Here is a 24,286-nt window from a genome sequence, read left to right as displayed (position 1 = left end):
CATCCTCAAACCTTTCCACTAACAGCTGAATAGCCAAACTAGATTTGATAGCCTTGTCAACATTTTGGAAAGGGTCTTTTGTACTCCAAGGTTAAAATTTCTCAATCATCTTTTCCTTCAGTAAGCCCTGGAGGAGTATAAAATATTCCAGGGAACATTTCTATGCCATTCCACCCTAATGCAGTCAAAATTCCAATGCTGGTGGCCCAAACCAAGAAATAAACTTGTTTAACTTTCCCACAAAAACCAAGCCAAATACAAATCAATTATTCACTCATGCTAATTAGCATTTTTTACAATTTACATTCACTTTTGAAGTGTCACCAGTCTTCTCTGGATACTTAGTATGAATTTCCTAATTGCTGATAATGACCAACAATAGCCTAGACCTCCAAAAGCATGAATATAAAAATACAGTAAAACGTCCATCATCTGGTCTGCATGGGGAATGGGTGGTGCCAACTAATGAAAAATACCAGTTCCCCAACAGCTCCACGTTTTCAGCCAATCAGAAAGCTGCTGGGTGATCCCGCAATGATGAGGTGTTGAGGTCTCGCAAGAGGCGCAGAAGCGTGAATCTAGTGAGCGACACTGAGGGAATACGATGCTGCAAAACAGTGGGAGACCAACGCCTGAATGAGGGCTGGCTGCCAATAACTACCATGCGTTGGACAATTTTTAGCGGTTGTGTGTGAATGGGACTGATGGGGAAACAAGTGTTAGCACCAGCTTCTGAGGGGTGAGAGACATCGCCAGTCAAAAAACGGACTTTACAGAAATTCCGGTTAGTAGAGAATTACGGTTAGCAGAAAGCCAGATAATACAAAGTTTACTCTAATGTATGTTCTTATGTTTACTGTAGATGTTGGAAATTTGGAAGAAAAAAAAAACAGAAAATGCTAGAAATACTCAAGTCAGGTCAACATCTGTAGAGCGAGAAAGAAACAGAGAGTTAGCTTTTCAGGTCAATGAAACATCTTTAACTTTTTTCAATTGTGATGAAATGTCATCAACCTGAAGCGTTAACATTGTTTCTTACTCCACAGATGCTGCCTGACCTGCTAGGTATTTCCAGCATTTTCTGTTATAATTCCTACAAAAGCACCAATAGTCTTCAATAGGATGAAATCATTCCGCGATGATGTCTTCCCTTTACCACCTACACAATTGGAAGACTGCAGCAGTTGGCAGAATGCAAAACAAAAAAAACTCCTCAACGTCATTTCCACACATTCCACTCCAGATTGAAACTGGGGCTAAATTCAGTGACAAAACAGAAAGTGCTGGAAAAACTCAGCAGGTCTAGCAGCATCTGTGGAGAGGGAAACAGAATTAACGTTTCGAGTTTGTATGACCCTTCTTCAGATCTGAAGAGAAGTGGAAATGTGATGAAATTTATACTGTTTAAGGGGGGTGGGGCAGGTGGAGCTGGATAGAAGGCCAGCGATAGCTGGGGACAAAGGAGGGATTGGCAAAGATGTCATGAACTAAAGGACAAAGGAATTGTTAATGGCAGTGGTCAGTGCTAAAAAAAGGTGCTAGTTCATGACATCTTTGTCAATCCTGCCCCTGTCCCCACCTATCGCTGGCCTTCTATTCAGCTCTGAAGAAGGGTCATATGGACCCAAAACGTCAACTTTGTTTCTCTCTCCAAAGATGCTGCTCAACTTGAGTTTTTCCAGCATTTTCTGTTTTTGTTTCAGATTCCCAGCATCCACAGTACTTCCTTTTAACTAAATTCAGTGACAACTTTCAAAACACATTTAAAATGAGTTTATATGAGCACTGCAGTTCCATTCAGCTCTTATGTTGCTATTAAATAAATGGCAAAATAATCCAGAAAAAGTAAACAGACGCCACAGCTAACCATGGCAACGTTCAGACAAAGCCAACACAATGATCCAAACAGCTCAGTTATAAATTTAGTTATGTATCCAGATTATTACATTTGCCAACTAATGGTGCTAGTACGCCATACTCATACTGGAAAAAATTGACTTTATACACCTTGGCCAGGGTTTCTTGGTCAGCGAGCGGGGGGGCAGGGCCCGCTTGCCGACCCGTAAAATAACGAGGGATGACGTCGGGCGGAACTTCCGACTTCACGCCGCCCCAGTTCAATTTTCAGATAGGCGGGGGCTCAGCAGAATCAGCTGTGTGCCCGCCGACCTGTCAACGGCCAATTGAGGCCATTGACAAAGTAGTTAAAGTAATTAATGGACCTGCCCGTCCAACCTCAAGGTTGGTGGGCAGGCTGGGAGCCCTCGCGGGCTTAAGAAAAAGCATGAAACCTCATCCACGGGCGGGATGAGGTTTCATGTAGGTTTTTAAATTTTTAACAAAATTATCAATGAAAGTGATGGACATGTCCCAACTCATGTGACAGTGTCACATGAGGGAACATGTCAGGGAAATTGATATCTTCTGTTTTTAAAATTTTTCCAGACAGGAGCCGATCTCCCTGAGGCAGCACTTAGCCTCAGGGAGATGAGTGCGAGAAAGCTCACTCTCGGCTCAGGGAATCCCCCCTGCCCGCACAGGGAGCGCATTCCTGGCAGACGTCACGCTGGGCGGGACTTAATTGGCCCGCCCACATAAAGAGGTGGCGCATCCCCAATCGGGGGGAAAATTCTGCCCCTTAAATATTTCTACAGCTATGGCTGAACCACAGCATGAAACATTGCAATTCATTTAAAAGATGCTTACTTCACTTGAAGGCAATGCAGTAATTCAGATTGAAGCTTTGTTACTTTGATTTATTTTACATTTTGATTAATAACCTACTAATATTACATGTAAATTAGACGTTCAACCTCATTTGGGAAACCTTAAAATAAATTTTGGTTGCACTGTGCTTTACGAAAACATTTCTGCACTGCTGACAGCAACACAATATACTTCAAAAAGCAAGAGACTCAAATCCAATCAGAATGTTTATTCAGAAATTACGACATAAGTATTAGCAAAAACATTTGTAGATAATATTCAGTGTATATGGTGAGATTAACATACTAACATTCAACTGATGAGTTTCACTGATTTGATTGTTTATTTGCATATCTAAAAAAAGAGCACAATGATCTGTTTAGATAGGGTATAAAAGCATTGCTCACACATCTTGTTTTACTAACAGGCACCAGAAAGCAGAAAGAAAGGTTGCTTACCACTTTTTTCTGATGTTCTCAAAAAGATCATGTCAGCAGGAATGCGCTGGTTCTGAAACATAAGATTAAACAATAATTGAGTAAATAATCAAGGCTCCAACTTGCCTGCCAACTCAAGGTACATCTACTGAAGATGGACTTATTGTACTCGCTATGCCATAGAATTTACAGCATGATTACAGGCAACGTGGCCCACCAGTCACATACGAGCCTCCTTGAATCCTTGTTTAGTCTTCTATTCCTGTCTCCTTCCCTACATAGCTAGCCTCTGCCTACGTGTATCTATGCTATTTGTCTAACTGCTCAATGTTGCAGCAAATCCCACATTCGCACTGCTCTCTGGGTAAACAAATTTCTTCAGAATTACTTATTGGATTTATTACCAGCCATCTTATACTTACGGCCCCGAGTTTTGGACTCCCCAGAGTGGAAATATCTTCTCCATGTCCATTTTGCTGAACTCTCTCAATTTTATAGAGATCTCTATCAGTCCTCTCTTTTCCAGAGAAAAGATCCCCAAAAGTGTCTTTAATAGTTGTGCCCTCTTTGTTGTAGTTCATCCTTGTTTTTGTTTTGCACTCAGTGCTTCTATAATCTATATCCTTTTTAAGTTCAGAACTATATACAGTATTCTAAGTGTTTGATAACCAAAGTTATCTGCAAGTTTAGCAATTTCTTTGCTTTCAAATTTTATTCCTCTAGAAATGAACCAGCGCTTTGTTTTCATTTTGTGTGACTTTGTTCAGCTGCATTGCTACTTTTAATGATATGAATTGGCATCCCTGGATCAGTTTGCACCTCTACCATATTTGGACTCTTATCCTTCAAGGTAGCCTCCTTATTCCTCCTATCATATTACCCAATCTGAAAAACAGGAATGTTATGCTTATGAATCAATTACTTTCAGAACATAAAACAAGAAAGTTATGTTCCTAAATCCGAAGTTTTACTAAAATATTTCTTGGATTCCAACTGAACAGCACAGAAAAAGGGGGTGCATGGCCTCTAATTGTGTCAATGCTATTTTATACTAGTTTTTGAAAACTAATTCAGTTATTTAGTGTTACTTCAGATAGTCAATTCTTGCAGAAAAAAATTATAACCCAGCTCAGCATCACGTAGTCAGTAACCCTAGTTTATCTAATTATTGCTACTGGTTCTGCCCATGAACTATAGCCTTGATTTTTCACCAAGTTCCTCAACATCAAAGCAGTGAAAGTTGGGCAAAGGCATTGGATCAGCTCATTGTCTCGTTCTGTAGCCTGGGCTTAAATCCATTTCAGGCTAACTGAATGAACGACAGCTTTGCCTCTGTCTGCTGCTAGGTTCTTTGTGAAAAGGGTCTGAACAACCTATTTCCTAGCAGCTGTGGGACCAAAAAACCACACGATTGCTGCAAACATCTTTCTCGCAAACAGTTATTCATTCAGTTCATCAGGTCTGCCAGCCACTCAATGATACTAGGGTGTCATGTTGATTACTTCAGAAATTCTCGTTTTTCGGTAAGCAAAAGAATCACAGTTTCAGGATAATGAGATTCATAGATTGCAAGCTGGCTAACATCTCAAGATTAAAGCAGATCATTATAATTTAAGTGATTGCGATAAATAGCCATACCATTAGAAGATGTTTTTGTTTAAATTTAAAGGACTATATATAGTATATAGTATATACAACTTACATTAAGCACTATAAAATTAAACATATGGTGTTCCTATTACAGAAAATTCCAGTGATTTCACCATTACTGAAAATTAAAAGAGAGAGAAGGAAAGAAAGAATGTGAGTTTTCCTGTTCTCAGGACATCCTAAAATGTTTCAGTCAATTAAAATTGCAATTACTGTTGTAATACAGGGAAACATGACAATCAAGATGTGCACAGCAAGGTGTGACAGGCAGCAATGTGATAAAGATCAGGGTACAGAGCTTGGCCTCGTTTACACCAGTAACATCAGTGCAATCCGGCTGAAATCGGTGGAACCAGCGCCAAAGGTAGAACAATTTTTAAACATACGGAATTACGTCCCAAAACCAATTACGTTCCTGTTCCGCCTCCCCTTCACTTTGATCTTTTAAACTGGTTTCAGACCCAATTCACCCGATCAGATCCCACATCTCCCCACCTCACTCCCCTACCCAACCCAAAAGATAGACAGTGCAAGATTCCATCAACTCTACTGGTTAGGGAAGACTCTTCAGATTGTGCTCATTTTCTTAGAGACACAGACACCAGCAGATATATTTTAAAACTTTTCTTGCACCAAGTGTATAATTCGCTAAGAAACTGACGAGGATGCACCAATGAAACTAATGCATGGTTAATTACAGTTTCTTCACGTTCACTGATTTCAAATTGGGTTACTTATAGAAAGAGGGCTAGATACCTGTTAATTTTTTTTTAAAGTCGTCCAGTAAAGCGAGCTTTACTCTCCAGTTGGTTTTGCTATATCTTGATGCTAGTGATAGAAGTGAAAATTTGTTTCACTTCCTAACAATTATGTATTTCACCTTAATAATCATAAGATATCAACTTCCAAAAAGACTTGGTTCCAAGAGGTTTCAAACCAGTGAAATTTTATTCTCAGCTTTTTGCATTTGGAAGCATTTTCCCAAAACATTTGGGGGGATTATTTTCAGTCTGGCAAGATCAGTGGTGAAGGAAAATAAAACGCAAACATTTAGATGAAATCAAAAAAGTAAAGTTATGCTATTCAAATTAATCTTCAGTATTTGGTCTGCACACACAAATGTGCAAAAAGCAAAAGTATTACATTGGACCTCAATTTATACTGGAATGCAGGACAGGCTTTCACTCAACTATGTTGCTCTCCAGTCTATCAATCCATCCTACATGTTCCCAGCTCTTAGAAGTATCCAGGCTATATCCTTTGGAAACTGATCATCTGTCCCACATAAATCATTCCACTCAAGCAGGATCATACATCGCCTCCCACCAGGTTGGCAAAGGTCCAACAAACAGTTCTCAGGTTACTGGCATTATTACTGGCAAACAAACTTGCAATGGAACATCATCAACAAGTCAAAGAAACCGGAGTAAAAACCATGTGTCTGTGCTGCCAGAAGATAGAATACCAGCTGCAGAGGAAGCTTCTACTATGGCGAAAGATTATTCATCACCTGTTTCCAAATATGTAAATGCAATACTTATACATGAACTATTCTATTTTTTACTAAGTATCATGTGAATACTGTGTAGATTAAACTGGTAAGAATATTTAAAAGCACTGACCTCTTGAAAAAGAATTTACTTATTTTCAAAAACTCCACTTTACAATTCAGCTACACAAAATGTCAGGTATTCACTGATTGTAAACTCAATTAGTAGTTCATGAATGCTATCTATATCATCACCAAGTTCAAACTAGAATAACAAATGTAGAGAATTGGACTGAATCACGTCGCCCCTACAATTTTCCCCTTAACCTGTGGGGATTATGATGGCTCAAAATACAGTGCACCACCAAGGTTGAAAAAAACTAAGAGAAGGGTAAATAAATCAAAAAGTTATATGATACCAAGGCTAGCTTAAAAATCCTGATGATTGTAAGAGTATGCAAAAGCTTAGATAGGTTAAGAGTTGGAGTCTTCAAGTCCTGGGGAAGCCTTTTTGGGCCCCAAGATCCGGAATTGTTACCTTAAACCTCCTTACCTTTTAAGAGCCTCCTTAAAACCCACCTCTTTGACTATGCCTTTAGTCACCCATCCAAATATATTCTTTAGCTCAGTGTTCATTTGGTCAATTTTTCTACAGTAACAAGCACTGTACACAGGCTAACTGTTGCTTTGTTGATGCTTAAGTTGGAGTATAAGACTCTGCAGCAAGTGCAAATATAAATACGTAGTGTTGGAGAGAAGAGCAAAGCACAGAACAAAGTATTTGCCAAGAGTGTTACCATTTAGAAGAAACGAGTGAGGAAAAGTTTAAAGAAACACCCACCATGACAGCAGTGGTCAGAAGAGACACTAAAGTTTGTGACAGAAACCAGCACACGACAGTGGGGGAGCTCAACACTGTGGGAAACAAAACCCATGTCTCACCATTTTACGGCAATATTGCAACAATGTGCTGGATCTTATATTTATTCTATTGGATGCATGTCACTCAGCTTTTTATTTTACATTTTTATATTTTCTCATTTTATACTCATTCCACATTTTTAAACACTCTCCTCCTCCTAATTTATTTGCTCACCTGTCCTCATTTAGTCTTACCACATTTCTAGATCTTTATTACTGTTATATCTTATATATTTTCATGCATTAGGAGAGTAAAATTAGATCTCCAATTCGATTAGTGAACCACACCTTGTATAGTGAATTATTTTATGCAGAGCACACTCATTACAGCAGAAATTTCCCTTAGTCACTGAACAAATTGACCAGAGACATCAGGATGCCACAACAGCTCAACAAATTAAGACACTGGGGGGAAAAGCAGAAGTATTAATGAATATGATGACTCATTTTCCCCATCCATCAGCACCAATACTTTCTGAATTTTCTGCAATAGATCCAATACAGATGCAATTATCCGTGGACCTTTTGATATAATTACATTAATGCTGTTATGCACAGCAAAAAAAAGTCAATTTCTTTTTCTATTGAGTTTTAATCAAGATCAATATAGGCACTTGCCAAACGAAGTCTGATACATTGTAAGATCATCTGCCAAAGTGTCATATTTCTAGGTATTTTCCAGTTAGGAATGGTGTGGGATGAACACTATGGTTTTAGGGAAACAGGAATAGCAATTGCTTCCTGATATAGGAGAAGTAAATACAGCAAACACAAACCTTCTCCACTATAATAAGATCTCCCACTTGAATGTCTGAACTCTTCACCTGCACTTTACCTAAAAAAAAAGAGAATTGTTAATTAATCACATTTGTTGAAGCCACAGCAAACTACACTTCTCATAATTAACGCCAGGTTACCTGCTTTTGGTTCGAATATCAGTCGGTACATGGTTCTGCTCCCCAACTTTCTAGTCTGAGTTTTGTCAAAACTATGCTGAAAGCAAGTAGTAAGGTAAGAGCATTGCGTGCTCGTTTCGAACACAGAGCAGTAAGAGTTAATCACAAAAACAGGGTCCATGGATTATCTCAAGACAGATTGTCAACATTATGCATCAACTTCTAGGTATAATAGGGCATTACATCTTTTAGAATCGATCTTATTCCAGAATGATTAATTTAATCTATGTAAATTACATGACATCTGTACCAAATCTTCAAGGCATTTTTAACATTTTAGACTAAACACTAGGTCTTTTTGTAGCCAACAACAGCCAATGTGGTTAGCTCAATAGTGGTAAATTTATCTATGGATACGCATAATGCAAATAATATGACTGGAGCTTAATAGCTATATCAAATTCATGTTCAGTTAGTCTAAGTTTTTTTGTCAACTCACTACTTCAGCTGTGTGCAAGCTTTATTGAAATACATGCAACCAAGGAATAGATTACGAATGGAAATTCATATTGCTTTACTGTTTTAGTGTCATTTTAATAAAATATTTTCCCAAGGACTTTTTTTTTTCCAATTTACAAAACTTTGAATCTAATCCTGTAGGCCTAACTCCAATTATAATACTGGGCACAAGGCCACAGGAAACTAATGGGAAATTGCATGGATAAAACTCTTGCTCCTTAGGTCATATCAGATATAACAATTTAATACCTACTTATGGAAGTCAGGAAGTAATTCCCTCTGAAACTATTACTTTCCATTCCTTGTTAAAGATTTCACACTACTCTTCTGCAATTTAGATCTCAACGCAGAATTTTTAAACTGCAAATGACTAGGTGGGAATAAATTCAATTCTCATGTTTTAAATACACAAATTGTTTTAACCTTTGGACTGCAGAGAGGTCCTATAAAGTGCCTGTCTCCCCAAACCATCAGGCTTTTTTTATTTTATAGATCACAGACCATGATACTGAAAATAACTTAATACAGGAAAACTAAGTAGACATTCACAACAGTTGTATCATATTGACCCCAAAGTTAACTAAGAATATTAAAAAAATAACCAAAAATCCTGCTTGCTCTTTCATTGCTATTTTCTCCAATTCTTTTCTGTTACCAATCGCTTACTACCCTTTTAAAAAAAAACCTTTTAAATTTTATTTATAACCTAATCCTGTTTCATTTTTCTAATGTTTGTCCCTAAAAATAATTATTTTCCTCTTGGTATTTTGAAAACAGAAACTAGGCTTTCATGGGCAAAGAGCCCAGCATTTTAAAATAATTTTTAAGCCAGTCAGCAGTTCAGACTACGATGTATCTTTAACACAATTCCAAAAAGTTAGAAAGAATATTACTGTGCAAGTAAGCACACTGCTGATCCCACAGAGTTCAACAGCAACAGGTCAATTAACATGCCTGTGGAGCCCACACAACCTTACAATGAAGAAATCCTTTGTACTAAAGACTTTCTCATCTGCCTATGGAACCATGGTACATCACACATGAGATATAAACTTTTCACTCCCATTTAAAAATAACAAACATTCACATTTAACAACCCCCCCCCCCCATTTAATGCATTTAAATATAGCTTAATTCAGAATTGGATGGCATTTATATGGGAGCACAGAGTGGAGATGACGAGGCTTGAGTGCAATATGGTATGAGTGCTAAATCAGGAATTCTGCGCAGAGGGATAAGGAGGTGCTGTTTTTATACCCTATTTCAGCCTCCAGTAGCTGGTGAGTTCTTCTGTCTCCAAGCTAAGATACTTGTTATTACTTTAGCTGTGTAAATTAATAACTAATTGACCAACTGACTAAATAAACAAGACTAGACAGACATAGCAGGGCTGCAACACGTAAGAATCTGTGGAATGCATCGTAGTCCCGGACAACCATATCTGTTTTAAGTGTTTGCGGCTTGAGTAACTGCAGTTCAGTGTTGCTGAGCTGGAAACTGAGTTTCAGACATTGCGGTTAGGTGGAGCATTAGAGTTGGTCAATAGTCAGGGACAGGAAGGTGTGACTGCAATCCAGGCAGATATGGGGAGCCTCAGACCTCGACCAACAGTTACAAGATACTTGCTACCTGTGTAAATGAGGGGGACAACAACAGGGTGGATAAGCAAACTGACCATGGCATCATGGTGCAAGGTGCCATTCAAGTCAGGTGAGCGAAAAGGAAGGTGGCAGTAATAGGGGACAGTATAGACAGTGGGATAGACACTGCTGTCTGTAGCTGGGATTGGGAGATCCAAAGGCTGAATTGCCTACTCGGTTAAGGGCATCTTCTTGCAGCTACAGGCAAACTTGGAATGGAAGGGGGAAAGATCCAGTTGTCATGGTCCATGTAGGAACCAACATTGATAGGAAGGAGGAAGAATGATGTTCAGTTGAGAGTTAAGAGTTGGGTCCAAATTAAAATGCAGAACAAAGGCAATCATCTTGGGTTGTTGCCTGAGCCACATGCCAATTGGCATAGGGTCAAACAGATTAGAGAATTAAAAGCGTGGCTCAGAGTGGTGTGGGAAGAGGAGGTTTAGATTCATGGGGCACTGGCCCCAGAACTCAGGAAAGAGAGCTATTCTGTTGGGATGGGCTCCACTGAGAGACATGGGTACATGGTGTCCAAGGTTGGGAAATAAATATTCCAGTGTACACAATATTTCAAAAAGACAGGCAGAAGGATTAAAGAGGAGGGGCAGCCCTGATAGTAAAGGGTGACATAAGGACATTAGAGAGGAAGGATGAAGATGAAGATGAAGTTGAACCAATATGGGTGGAGATTAGGAATAGCAAGAGTCAGAAAACATTGGTGGGAGTAGTTTACAGGACCCCAAACAGTAGTTCTACTGTTCAACTACGCATTAAACAAAAAATTATTGGAGCATGTAACAAAGGCAATGTAATAATTGTGAGGGGCTTTAATCTTCATATAGGCTGGACCAATCAAATTGGCATGGGTGACCTAGAATTTGAGTGTGTAGAATGTTTTTGCGAGTTTCCTGGAACAACTACAGATTTTTTAGATCCAGTATTGTGCAATGAGGCAAGGTTAATTAGTAATCGCATAGTAAAAGATCCACTGGGAATTACCAATCATAATGCAATTGAATTCCATGCTAAGTTTGAAAGCAACATACTCCAATCACAAACAACTGTGCTGGAACCATTCCAGAATTTAGGGAATTTTGGGAAACCATGACCAGAAATTTGTACAGCTTAAATTACGAATCTTAAACCTAAACAAAGCCAATTACATCAGTTGGAGAGCTGACCAACGTTGATTGGGCAAATAGACTAAAAGGTGTGGCCGTAAATAATCAGTGGGAAACATTTAAAGAAACAATTCAAAATGTTCAACAAAAGTACATCCCATTGAAAACAGAAAAACTCAGCAAGATCGATCCATCTTACTCAGGAAGCTATGGAAGTGTTAGATTAAAAGAAGAAGCTTAAGGTTGCAAGGAATAACAGCAAATTTGAAGATTGGAAGTGGTCGAGAAACCAGCAAAGGGCCACCAAAAAAGTTGATAAAAGGGAAAAAAAATAGAATGAGAGAAAACTAGCCAGGAATATAAAAATAGATTGCAAGAGCTTTTACAAGGGTACAAAAAGGGACAGTAGCTAAAGTAAACTTTAGTCCCTACTTTAGTCCCTTAGAAGCAGATGCAGGAGAAATTATGTGGAATGAGGAAATGGCAGAGACGTTGAACAAAGATTTTGTGCTTGTATTCACAGAAGACGACAAGCTACATACCAGAAATAGAGGGTAACCTTGGAGCTAAAAAGAGTGAGAAAATTAAGGAAATTAATATCAGCAGAAAAATAGTACTGGTGAAGCTTAGGAGACTAATCTGACAAATCCTCAGGACCTGATGGCCTACATCCTAGAGTTCTAAAAGAGATAGCTGCAGAGACAGGTGGATGCTCTGGCCATGGTTTTCCAAAATTCCCTAGATTCTGGAATGGTCCCAGCAGATTGGAAGTTAGCAAATGTGACACCACTATTCAAGAAAGGAGGGCAAGAGGAAACAGGAAACTACAAGCCAACTAACTTGACATCAATCCTCAGGGAAGTGCTGGAATCTATTATTAAGCAAGTCTTAACAGTGCACGATCATAGTATGATCAGGCAAAGTCAATATGGTTTGAGGAAAAGAAAATTGCATTTCACATATTTATTAGAGTTTTTTGAGGGTGCAATGAGTAGAGTAGACAAAGGCAAACCAATAATGTAGTATACCTGGATTTCCAAAAGGCATTCGACAAGATACTACACAAAAGGTTAGTAGGCAAGACAAGGGCTCATGTAGCTGGAGGCAATATATTAGCATGGATAGAGAATTGGCTAACGGTCAGGAAACAAAGAGTAGGCATAAATGGGGCAGCCTGAAGTTGGCAGGCTGTGACTAGTGGAGTGCCGCAAGAATCAGTGCTGAGCTTTTTACAATCTATACATGGCTTAGACAAAGAGACAGAGAGTAACGTATCTATGTTTGCTGACGAAAGAAGGTGGAAATGTAAGTTGAGAGGAGGGCACAGAGAAGCTGCAAAGAGATATAGACAGGTTAAGTGAGTGGGCAACAAGATAGCAGATGGAGTATAATGTGGGGATGTGTGAGGCTATTTACTTTGGTTGTAAGAACAGAAAAGCTGAACATTTTTTAAAAGGTGTGAAATTTGTCATTGTTGATGTTCAGAGAGACTTGAGTATGCTCACACAAGGAACACAAAAGGCTAGCATGCAGGTACAGCAAGCAACTCGGAAGGTAAGCAGCATGTTGGCTTTATTGCAAGGTGATTGAGTACAGGAATGAACAAGTCTTGCTACAATTGTACAGGGCTTTGGTGAGACCTGGAGTATTGTGTGCAGTGGGTCTCCGCATTTATGGATATACTAGCACTGGAGGCAGAACACCAAAGATTCACTAGGTTGGTCCCTGGGATGCGTGGGTTGTCCTATGATGAGAAGCTGAGTAAGCAGAGTTTAGAAGAATGAGAGATGATTGCACTAAAACATTCAAGATTATGATGGAGTTTGACAGGGTAGACACAGGTGGTTTCTTCTGGCTGGGAAATTTGGAACAATGGAGCACAGTCTCTGGATAAGGGGTCGATCATTTAGGGCTGAGATGAGGAGAAATTTCTTCATTTAAAGGTTTGCAAATCTTTTAAATTCTCTACCCCATTGGGCAATGGATGCCCCATTGTTAATTATATTTAAGACCGGGATAAACATAATTTTGGTCTTTCAGGGAATCAAGGGGTATGGGGAGCAGGCAGGAAAGTAGAGTCGAAGCCCAAGATCAGCCATAATCGTACTGAATGGTGGAGCAGGTTCAATGGGCCATACGATCTTCTCCTGTTCCAATCTCGTGTGTAACACTGACTCAATGCCCTTTGCCCACCTCTCAAGAGTCAAAATTCATTGGAGCCCAAAGCTACCAAAATATTACATTTCATTTTCACTAGGTACAGTATAATCAGTATGAAAAGTGAACTAATGCCATCCTGGAGAACTCATTCTAATGTAAACTACCCCAAACAGTACCCAGTGCTATAATAAAAACAGTAAATGCTTGAAATGCTTGGCAGAGAAGTCCTTGACCAGACCTGCAGAGCACTTCCTATTTTTATTTCAGATTTCCAGCATCTGCAGTATTTTGCTTTTGTGTTAGTACCTAGTGCCATTCTGAAACATCTTGGGAAACTTGGCTGAGATAAAATCTGAGATCTCACATAATTCTGATTTTATTCCCAAGTACAATTTTAGCTATCATTTTAACAACTGCTCATTATAATAGCTTAAAATCTCAAGAATTTGAAAACAGTTGTTCAATGTTGCATGTTTATGCACATGGTCTAATGCGATTAACTGAAGAGATGAGAACTATCTTAAAAGTCCACACATTAAAAAATGTAAGTGATCAATTCTCAAAACCTGGATCATTGGTAACTTCTTTTCTGGAAACTACTGATTAAACCCACCAATTGGGTATTATTGTTGAGGAAGCTATTCTAACCTCTTATGGTAAGCTTGCTATATAGCTGTGAATTCATCTCCTCATCGCGTTGATAGCGACGGAACTCATCTAATGCCTCCCGAACTATTGTCACCGCCATAACAAAACCCTAGAAAATAGAAATTTATCAGTAATTAGAGTGAAGGAAATCAGGTTATTATTACCTAGAATAGACATCAGCAACAGATTTTAGCAGCAGCATAATTAAAGGTTTTAAATCCAAAAATGACCATTACTTGCTCATTTTAGCTGCTGTCCAAGTCATCATTTTACTAGATTCACCAAAGCAAAATAACTATAAACCAGTACTTGAAATAAAAAAGATAATCCCTTTATTTCAATACAAAAGCAAGCATTGTAAGATTATAACAGGTTTTGCATGAGTAAGCTCAAATTCAATTTTGATGCTCCTCTGCAAAATATTTAATTAATTGACTTATATTGATTCGAGTTTAGCTATTATCCTACCTCTTCACTGCATATGCACTAATTCTTCTGCCTCTCCAGTACAGAATTAGGGGTATAGAAAACAATTAAGTGTTTTGACTGGTTTTTTGAGTACTCGATGGGCATTCAAAATGATAATTTAGCGGTGGACCATCCTGCACGGAGGCTGCCATATTGGTTAAAGTGGTCTTAGGGCATCTCTGATGTCTGTCTGGAAAGAAGCTGGGGTCACTAAAATATCTAACTAATGGCGTTGTGTTTGCATTAAGGTTCATCTGGGGAAGTAGTGTCTGGCAGTATTTGATTCAATCATTCTCAAGCCTTCCCAGCAAAAACAGGACAGAAACACTCTGGAAGCAGGCTGAGGCAGTGATATTTAAAGGGGCCCTCACCTTCAATAAGGAAAGTGTCTGGATAGTTGTTTTAGATTACTGGGTTTATTTGGAGTCATTTTTTTGAAGCTACAGAGCTGTTGAAGAACTGAATTTTGGCTGCAGCTGCACCATTCAACTACTCTGGCTAAAGCAGTGCTGGGAAAAATGAGGTAGCTGCTGTAACTGCCATTGACACTGTAGCACTAGGGGAACTGCAGCAAGAGGTCAGAGAACAAAAAGTGTAAGAGGAAAGGGTGAGTTTCTTCCAGAATTCAAAGTCGCACTTGAACATGACAGAGGAAATGTGTCTGCAGAGGCTTTGCTGCTGGATGCAGATAGTCATGGAAGCAGGTCGCCTGTTACTGCAGGAATTGGAGCCAAACACTAGGGCAATCAGTAGTCCTGTACTGGGGCTGGACAGGTAACTGATCCTCAACTTCAATGTCACAGGCACATTCCTTACTGCAGCATATGGCAGTCAGTCAGTCATACTGTCCATGTGGCCATCAGACAGGTGGCAGATGCCCTCTTTGCAACTTCCCTATGTGAGCTACTGATGAGGAGAGCACTCTTGGATTAGTGGCGTAAGGAATAATCTTCTGGCAAAAGCAGGAGAGGCACAGAAAACATAATGGTTACAGCACAGGTGGCCATTCAGCCCATCATGTCTGTGCTGGTTCTCCGAAGGACCAATTTACTTGGTGCCATTCCGTAGCCTTCTCCCTGTAGCCCTGCACATTCTGCCTTTTCAAATAATAATAACTCCCTCTTAAATGCCTCGATTGAACTTGCCTCCAGCACACACACAGGAGTGCATTCCACTCGCTGCTTGAAAAAGTCTGCCATCATGTCTCCACTGCTTCTTTTGCCAAGTACCTTAAATCTGTGTCCCCTTGTTCACGATCCTTCCACTAATGGGACCAGTTTATCCCTATCTACTCGGTCCAGACCCCTCATGATTTTGCATACCTCTATCAAATCTCCCTCAACTTTCTCTTCTCCAAGGAAACCAACCCCTCCAATCTATCTACAAAACTGAAGCTCCTTATCCATGGAATCATTCTCATGAATCTTTTCTGCATTCTCTCTAATGCCTTCACGCCTTTCCTAAAGCGTGGCGCTAGAACTGGACACAATGTTCCAGTTGCAGCCAAACCAGTGTTCTATATAAGTTCAACATAATTTCCTTGCTTTTGTACTCTATGCCTCATTAATAAAGCCTAGGATGTTGTATGCTTTTATTAACCACTCTCATAACCTCCTACCACTTTTGATTACTAATGCACAGGTACACCCATGTCTCTCTGCTCCTGTAACCACTTTAGAATTATAGCCTTTATCTTATATCGTCTCTCCGCGCTGTTCCTACCAAAATGATTTCACATTTCTCTGTATTAAACTTCATCTACCACATGGCCACCCTTTCCACCAGCCTATGTCCTTCAGAAGCTCTACACTATCCTCCTCACTGTACACAATGCTTAAGTTTTATATCACCCACAAATTTTGAAATTGTGTCTTGTAAACCAAAGGTCTAGGTCATTAATATACGTCAGAAAGAGCAAGGGTCCCAGCATCAACCCCTTGGGAACTCCACTATAAACCTTGCTCCTCTGAAAAACATTGATTAACCACTACTGTTTCTTGCTACTCAGTCAATTTTGTATCCACGTTGCTACTGTCCATTTTATTCCATAAGCTGTAACTTTGCACACAAGTCTGTTAGCGGCACTGTATCAAATGCCTTTTGGAAGTCCATGTACACCACACCAACAGTCAACCCTCTCTGTTACCTCACCAAAAAAACTCCAGCAAGTTAGTTAAACACTATTTGCCCTTAACAGATCCATGTTGGCTTTCCTTAATTAGCCTGCATTCACCCAAGTGGCTATTAATTCTGTCCTAAATGATCATTTCTAGAAGTTTCCCCACCACTGAGGTTAAACTGACTGGCCTGTAGTTGCTGGGCTTGTCTTTACACCCTACTTTGAACAAGTGCAATTCTCCAGTCCTCTGGCACCACCCAGGATCTAAGGGAAACTGAAAAATTATGGTCAGTGCCTCTACAATTTCCACTCAGTATCCTTGGATACATCTCATCTGGTCCAGGCACCTTATCAACTTCAAGTACAGATAGCCTGTTCAATGCCACCTCCTAGTCAATTTTAAACCCTTCAAGTGTCTGAATTATCTCCTCTGTCAACATGACCTGCACAGCATCTTCCTCCTTGGTAAAGGCAAATGCAAAGTATTCATTTAATACCTCAGCCATGCCCCCTGCCACCAGGCATAAATGTCTTATTGGTTTCTAATTGGCCCCACTCCTCCTTTTAACTATTTATGTCTGTAAAAGACTTTTGGCTTCCCTTTCATGTTAGCTGCCAGTCTCTCTTCATACACAAACTAATTTCTTTGAAAAAGCATTGGGTAAATATCTGGTTTGGAAGAGGGTTAAAGGTTTTTGGAATTGCTATAGCCCAATCAAATGGGCCTATTGACACAATGGTTCATATATTGCTGGGTTGGGGGAGGACGCAATATTAGCGGTTTCAAAGTGGAGATGTGAATTAATTTCTGCAGTCTTGCTCGAGTTCAGGGATATTTACACAGTACATTTAAATCAGTTAGATTACAGGCTATGGAAGGGACACATTTGAAGGGTCATTTTATTTTCCTCATCCAATGTCTTATGCTATACATAAAAGGTAAAAATATGATTTATTTGTCCTGATCAACCGGAGGTCCTGCCTCACTATCGATGATCAGTGCAACATTGTTCAGAATAATTACATTGCATCTACTTTTTAAAGAGTGTCTTATAAATATAGCACAAGACTATGAAATGTGGAAAGCATTTCTTTTAAACTTGTTGTCATTTCCATTTCACCCTGAATGCATTATGTAAACTATCAAAATTATTACCCAATGATAGGATACATCTTTATTCTTTTATGGAATGTGAGCATTGTTAGCAAGGCCAGCATTTATTGCCCATCCTTAAATACCCTTGAGAAGGTGGTGGTGATGCACTTTCTTGAACCACTTAAGTCCATCTGGTGTAGGTACATTAGCACCCAATAGGTTCTGCTGAAGGAATGTTAAATACCCAGTACTTGAAGGATATAAAGGTGGACAGGTGCTGGGTGTTGATTAGTTAATTATACTCAATTGTATAGAAAGAAGAGTCAGCCAGTACTGGCAGTCTGGTGTGTGAGAGGGGAGGAGTCAGCTCTGTAGTGGGCAATAAACATCCTCTACGTAAGCATCCTAGTCCCTTGTAGCCTTCACATCCAGGTTTAGGAGTTAGCCAACAAGGTAAACCCACAGCGCTGTTAGGAAGGAAGGGAGTTCCAGGTTTTTGCCCCAGCATTGAGAATGAGGATGTGTGTGCCTCTTCCTCTGGTTAATTGTTTAATTGCCCACCACCATTCATGACTGGATGTGACAAGACTAAACTTGTAATTGATATTTAGCTCCAACTCACAAAGACATTTGCTGAATACTTCTACACTGCTGGTTTCCTACATCACCTCTCCTAAGCCATATTTATGATGGATTTAAACAGGATTTTTTATAATTGTAAGAGGTAAAGCTTTATGGAAACGGAGAGCCAAACAAACCATCTATTCAAAATTCTATGACAAAAAACTAAAAGATATTTGCAAAGTTTTGTTTTAAAACATCTTAAAACAAAATACTTCTTAAATTACACAATGTTTGAATACCAGCACTACTTAGCACTGTAGCTAGATTTGATATTATTGAACACATCCTAATTCAGGGCAAAGGCATACTTTAAATACCAAGGAAATCGAATTCAGCCTGAATCAATGAGATTTGAACTGAATTTGATCTTCACTGCAAACAGAATATTTGATTACTGCTGACCTTCTGTACCTTAACACATCTATTTTACCGAAGTTGTTCAATGGTATAACTGTAATTGTAGAAGCATTTGAAGCTAATCAGGTTTAAGTCCACTTGTAGAACATATTTTATGACCAATGCATATTTGCAAATATTGTTAGTTTCTTTACCAGCGGAATTAAAATTGACCTTATAATCTGAAGCCAAATTTCCTGAACAAAATACCTACAAAAATGAGCTACCATTTATAGTAGTATAATCCTTCACAAACTTTTGATTCCATTTTAAGTAATTCTCAAGTTGCTTTTAAGGTGATCCAAAAACATTTGTATAAACGCACCAAATAGCTTTATTGGTTGAAAAGTGAAGTTTATTGTATTACGTTACCTTTTAGAGACCCAAGGTAGGCATATGGATATGACCATGATCACAGCCTCCTGCCTGACAACAGGCTGCAGTCTTAATCACACCCATATGATTGCCTGATCACTCTAAAATGCAAATAACTTGCAGTTAACGTAGCACATTTAACACACAAAAATGTCCGAAGACTCTGAGGCATGAGGAAACACAAACACAACAAACTTCACAGTTCCATGCATCATCAACTGAAGGCTAACTTTTCTTCCCTCAAATTAGTTATTTCAGAAATACTTGACAATTAAAATATAATGCTGTTCTTCATATGCAAAGTTAAAAACATGAGAAGTTGATATATTTCACTTACTAGAGGAGCCCAGTACGTGTACAGATAGCCTATCTTCAATGATGGTACAAACTGTGAACACGATACCACCAGAAAATAAAGATTCAAGAAAAACTTGAATTGTTGATATAATACCTGAAAAATAACATTACTACAATTAGATTGGTAATTTCATTTCATGCGCATCTTTAAAACAGGTTGTACTTCAGAGCAAACAGTGTCATAGATGCATTGTTAAAGGAAGTGCTTAAAAAAGTTCACCAGGAGAAGACGACAGAAGGGAAATACTCAATAAAAATAAAATATTGCATTTGCTGGAAACTGAAATAATAAACAGAAAATGCTGGAAACAATCAGCAGGTCAAACATCTGTGGAGAGAGTTAATGGGCCAGAACTTGGACGTTTTTCTGCACCCTTCAGCTGAAAAACATCTTTGCACTGGAACGTGCTGAAAGAACAACGGGGGCAACAAGGCATCTGGGAAATCAGCAAATGGCAAGATTAACATTGTATCTGAAATAAAGTGGGAATGAAAGACTGGATTGAGAGAGAGAGAGAGAGAGAGTGCGAGGGAGAGAGACACAGAGACAGAAGGAGAACGATAGAAAGGCAAAGAAAAATAATTTTAAAATTTAAAAAACTCTTAACAGCATTTTGGCACTTGAAGGAATGAAACTCCACTCTTTAAACTGTTCAATTACTGTGTCAGAGAGGGTGATTGGCACTGCACTAAATTATCACGTCATTGAAAATGTACGTTTCCTGTTAATTATCAGACTTAACTCGAGGCAACTTTGATGGGATATTAATGTGCAAATCCAGAAAGTTCTTAAAAATAATAAGGCGTGTAAGGACAAGATGCTGTTGGTGTGAAGCGGCATAAGTTGATCAGCAAGTTTGGAGATTTGTAACTCATGGTATAGATCTCAATTCCCTGAATTTACCTATTTGCACATTAATAACAGCATACGTCATTAACACACCATAATTTTTCCAGCAGGTTCCGGCCCAATGTTTCAGGTCGATGACCTTTCAAAATTGGATCCATTAAAATGACTATTTTAAGAGGCAACCTGTGTTTGCAACACAGAAGATCCATTCATTTAATTGAATTTTTGAAATTGTCAATCTAGAGTGCAGGACCCACAAAAACCAACCATTACTGGGCTAGTGAAACGGTTCTTGAGCTATTCTTGTCTTTTAGGAAAATGTTTCCATAAACCTGAACCGATGATGTTTTTCAGAGTCCCCATCATTCCTAACAATTGCTCAACAGCTTATGGTCATGGTTATAATGGAAGCTAACAAGCCTCACAAGCTGCTGCATGTTCCCTAATTTGCACTGAATCTTTGATTCACTGATCTGCGACCGTCCATGCTTTTCATTAAGCAAAGTGAGAATCAGGACACAGACTGACATTAACTTTTGTTTTAACTAGCAGCCAAAGAAGTCACATTTTTTATTACGCTGTAAGAAATGCAAACAAAATAAAGTAAAATTTTACAAGTTCATGAAGTGAATAAAGCACTTTGTGCGAGTTATCCAACTATAAACACAAAATTTTAATTCAAAATATCTTTTTATGCCTGTGGCATCAGTTTTGCAGAAAATCTTGAAAAGCAGCATTTGTTTCCTTGAAGTTTCAGAGAAGCTCCCCCCACTAAAGTCAGCAAATAATCTTTAAAACTTCACATGTGGATAATTTAAATGCTTGCTTGTGTTTCATCCAACAGCAATGCTCATCAGAAAACACTCCACATCAGACTACTCCCCTGAATTCATTTCACTTCCTGCTCTCCCCTTATTCCAACGTCCCCTGGCCCAAATGCCAGCAGAACTTCTCAACACGAACATCCGTGATTGCAGTAGAACAGCAAAGTTGTTTCCATCAGGGAAAACTTGAAAAGAGAAGGCTGAGAATTGGTCTATTAAAATTATGAAAGGGTTTTAAGGTAGATGTAGATGAGATATTTCTATTTGTAGTGGAGACCAAAACTAGGGGGCCATACATATTTTTAAAAAGCAAAATACTGCAGATGCTGGAAATCTGAAATAAAAACAAAAAACGCTGGAAAAACCCAGCAGGTCTGGCAGCATCTGTGGACAGAGAAAGAGAGTTAACGTTTTGAGTCTGTATGATTCTTCTTCAGGGCTAAAGAGAAGTAGAAATGGTGCTGCCAGGCCTGCTGAGTATTTCCAGCATTTTTTCTTTTTATTTTAGGTCATAAATATAAGATAGACACTATTAAATCCAATAGGAAGTCCAGAAGAAAGTTCTTCGCCCAGAGAGTGGTGAGAATATTAGCTCACTACCCTACGGTGTAAATGAGGTAAATAGCATAAACCCATTTGAAGGGAAGCTGGACGAACATATGAAGAAAGGAATATGATGTTATCCTGATATGATTACATGAAGAGTGGCAGGAGGAGACTTTGTGGAGCAGAAACTCACATGGACCAGCTGGGACAAATGGCTGTTTCTGTGCAGTGCGTTTATGTAATTGTCTGTAGCCAGGGGTAAGACGTCAAACAGTTGAACTGCTACTCAACCACTGTAAAATGCATACAAGCTCACTGCAAAGCAAAATTCAAATCAAATCCTCTGCTACAGTTAGGAGGTTTTGCTCTATAAATCTGTAGTAGGCAACTTCAAGTTAATCCCTGGCCCCAGGTTATTTGCAACAGCTGCTCCACCACGACAAACTCAAATTAGTTATTACTGGTAAACAATTAAGAGACTCCTTTTTTAATTGTTCGTCACTGTCAATTGGAATTGTTGATTTGTTGCTGGAAATTATAAACCTCTCAGCATTTGTATTTATTTGGCTGTACACTGACTGAAGTTACTGTAAAGTTTAAATATGGTCATCCTGTACTTTGTCAAAAAGGCCCGCAAAGTTCACAATTGTAGGTGGGGCTTAAGGTTAAATGTCCAAGCTTAGCCTTGGAGATGTCACTTCTGATATACTGATAAGAGATTTATGATAAGAAAATCAAATTACTTTCATAACATGGAATGGTGTTTACTCATCACAGGATCATAGGATGGTTACAACACAACAGGCGATCATTGGGCCTGTCATGTCCATGCCGGCTTTCTGCAAGACCAACTAAGCTAGTCCCACTCCCCTGTCTTTTCCTGTAGCCCTGCAAATGCTTTCTCTTCATATACTTATCTAATTCTCTTTTGAATGCCATGATTGAATCTACCTCCACCACACTCTCAGACAGCGCATTCCAGATCTTAACCACTTGCAGCAAAACTTTTCATGCTAAGTACTGTTATGAGCATATAAGCCACTTTTTTAAAAGAGAGCACAGAACAGAGGTTCCAAGAAGAGAGACAATACAAGCTGTACTGCAGGGCAAGGATGAAAGTTGGAATTTTTTTCCAACAAGTTTGGAAATTGTGGTATTTGATTGACATATTTGTATGTTATACAGTGCAGGCAATACTGTGATTTTTATCTTGACAGAAAGTAATAAAAGCCAATTATTCCAATGTTCTCATTGTGTTTGCTTATGTCTGAGTAAATCACAGACGGTATATACCAACACTGGAAATGAGTGATTAGGTTGAAAGCACTATTTCACTTTGTAACTTGTGTATTTCTATACACCAAAAGGTTATTTCAGAACATTAAAGTTTTCACTTACTTACCCCAGGTACAAATGTAAAGAGGTTGTACTTCTGGTTTTTGATGGCATTTTTTGGATATTTTTCCTCGCTCTTCTCTGGATGTCCCAGCCATACCATGCGAGCTTTAAGCTGCTTTTTTCTCCGACAGATGTTAGCAAGACAGTCGCAGCAACTGAAAGATACAAAATATCTAAACGTTCAACCATGCTTCATGCAGCAGAAGTAAGTTCCCATATAACTGTTTTCATGTTAAATTAACATATTAAATTATTGGTTTAGTACCAACTGTTGATGACTTCAAAATGTTTGCTTACTTCCCAGGTATATTTTGTTTCAGAGCAATTGTTCTCGAGTCAGTGAAAATTGCTCACAAAGAAACTCAGCATTGCTGTCACATGCCAGTAACAAATAATCTATTCTTTTTCTGTCCAGTCATTCTATTCTTCCAATTTGTGAACTTCCCAGGAGGTATGAATTGAAGGAACTGGAATATCAGCCATTAACAATCAAGATTACTCCAATTAGTACATAAACTTGCATGCTAATTCTGATCCCCTCAATTTCAGGATCAAGAACTCGTGTTTCATAGTCACATTTAAAATACTGTATTGGGAAACAATGAAATTGGTATGAATATTAATGAATCGTTTTTGTATTCTTGACTTTACAAGTTGATAAACTCTGGGTAAGATTATAAATTCTACCATAGGCATACATTTCCCATTTAAGAAAAAACATGCTACTCACTACAAAGTAAAATTTGTGATGAACACATTGGGGATATTAAATCTAATTACACAGAAGTAAAAATAAGTTACAATATAAAAACAGGGTATTCAACTCTTTGGCAAATGCACCTAATCACATTTATCCTGTTCCCCTATCCGTTCTGCCCCTTTTCCTTCATCTACCTTTCCAAGCTAATCTTGAATGTTTATTGCATCCAAAGCCACTTGTTTTTGGTTCACAGAAAACAAAATCAAGGACAAAATCTGAAATCTGTAAAAAATCTTGGCATTCCATATAAAACGGAATTTAACTTACATAGCAACTGTAAGTTGGTGCT

General features: G+C 38.7%; 1 protein-coding gene across 3 annotated transcripts in view; it reads right to left on the bottom strand.

Annotated features, from left to right (window-relative positions):
* The window catches only part of atp9b (ATPase phospholipid transporting 9B), a 272,096-nt gene that overhangs the window by 189,025 nt on the left and 58,785 nt on the right, over positions 1 to 24,286 (bottom strand). For all 3 annotated transcript variants that reach the window (XM_078539908.1, XM_078539909.1, XM_078539910.1), the window contains exons 3-7: positions 23,242 to 23,392; positions 19,600 to 19,713; positions 14,185 to 14,293; positions 7,980 to 8,038; positions 3,165 to 3,216 (exon numbers count right to left, since the gene is read on the bottom strand). In XM_078539908.1, the coding sequence (XP_078396034.1) occupies positions 3,165 to 3,216; positions 7,980 to 8,038; positions 14,185 to 14,293; positions 19,600 to 19,713; positions 23,242 to 23,392 (485 nt within the window). The remainder of the gene's footprint in view (positions 1 to 3,164; positions 3,217 to 7,979; positions 8,039 to 14,184; positions 14,294 to 19,599; positions 19,714 to 23,241; positions 23,393 to 24,286) is intronic.

Source organism: Cetorhinus maximus, chromosome 4, assembly GCF_964194155.1.
Source record: "Cetorhinus maximus chromosome 4, sCetMax3.hap1.1, whole genome shotgun sequence".
NCBI lineage: Eukaryota > Metazoa > Chordata > Chondrichthyes > Lamniformes > Cetorhinidae > Cetorhinus > Cetorhinus maximus.
Note: the sequence above shows the minus strand (reverse complement) of the source record. Positions and strands in the feature narration are given on the sequence as shown.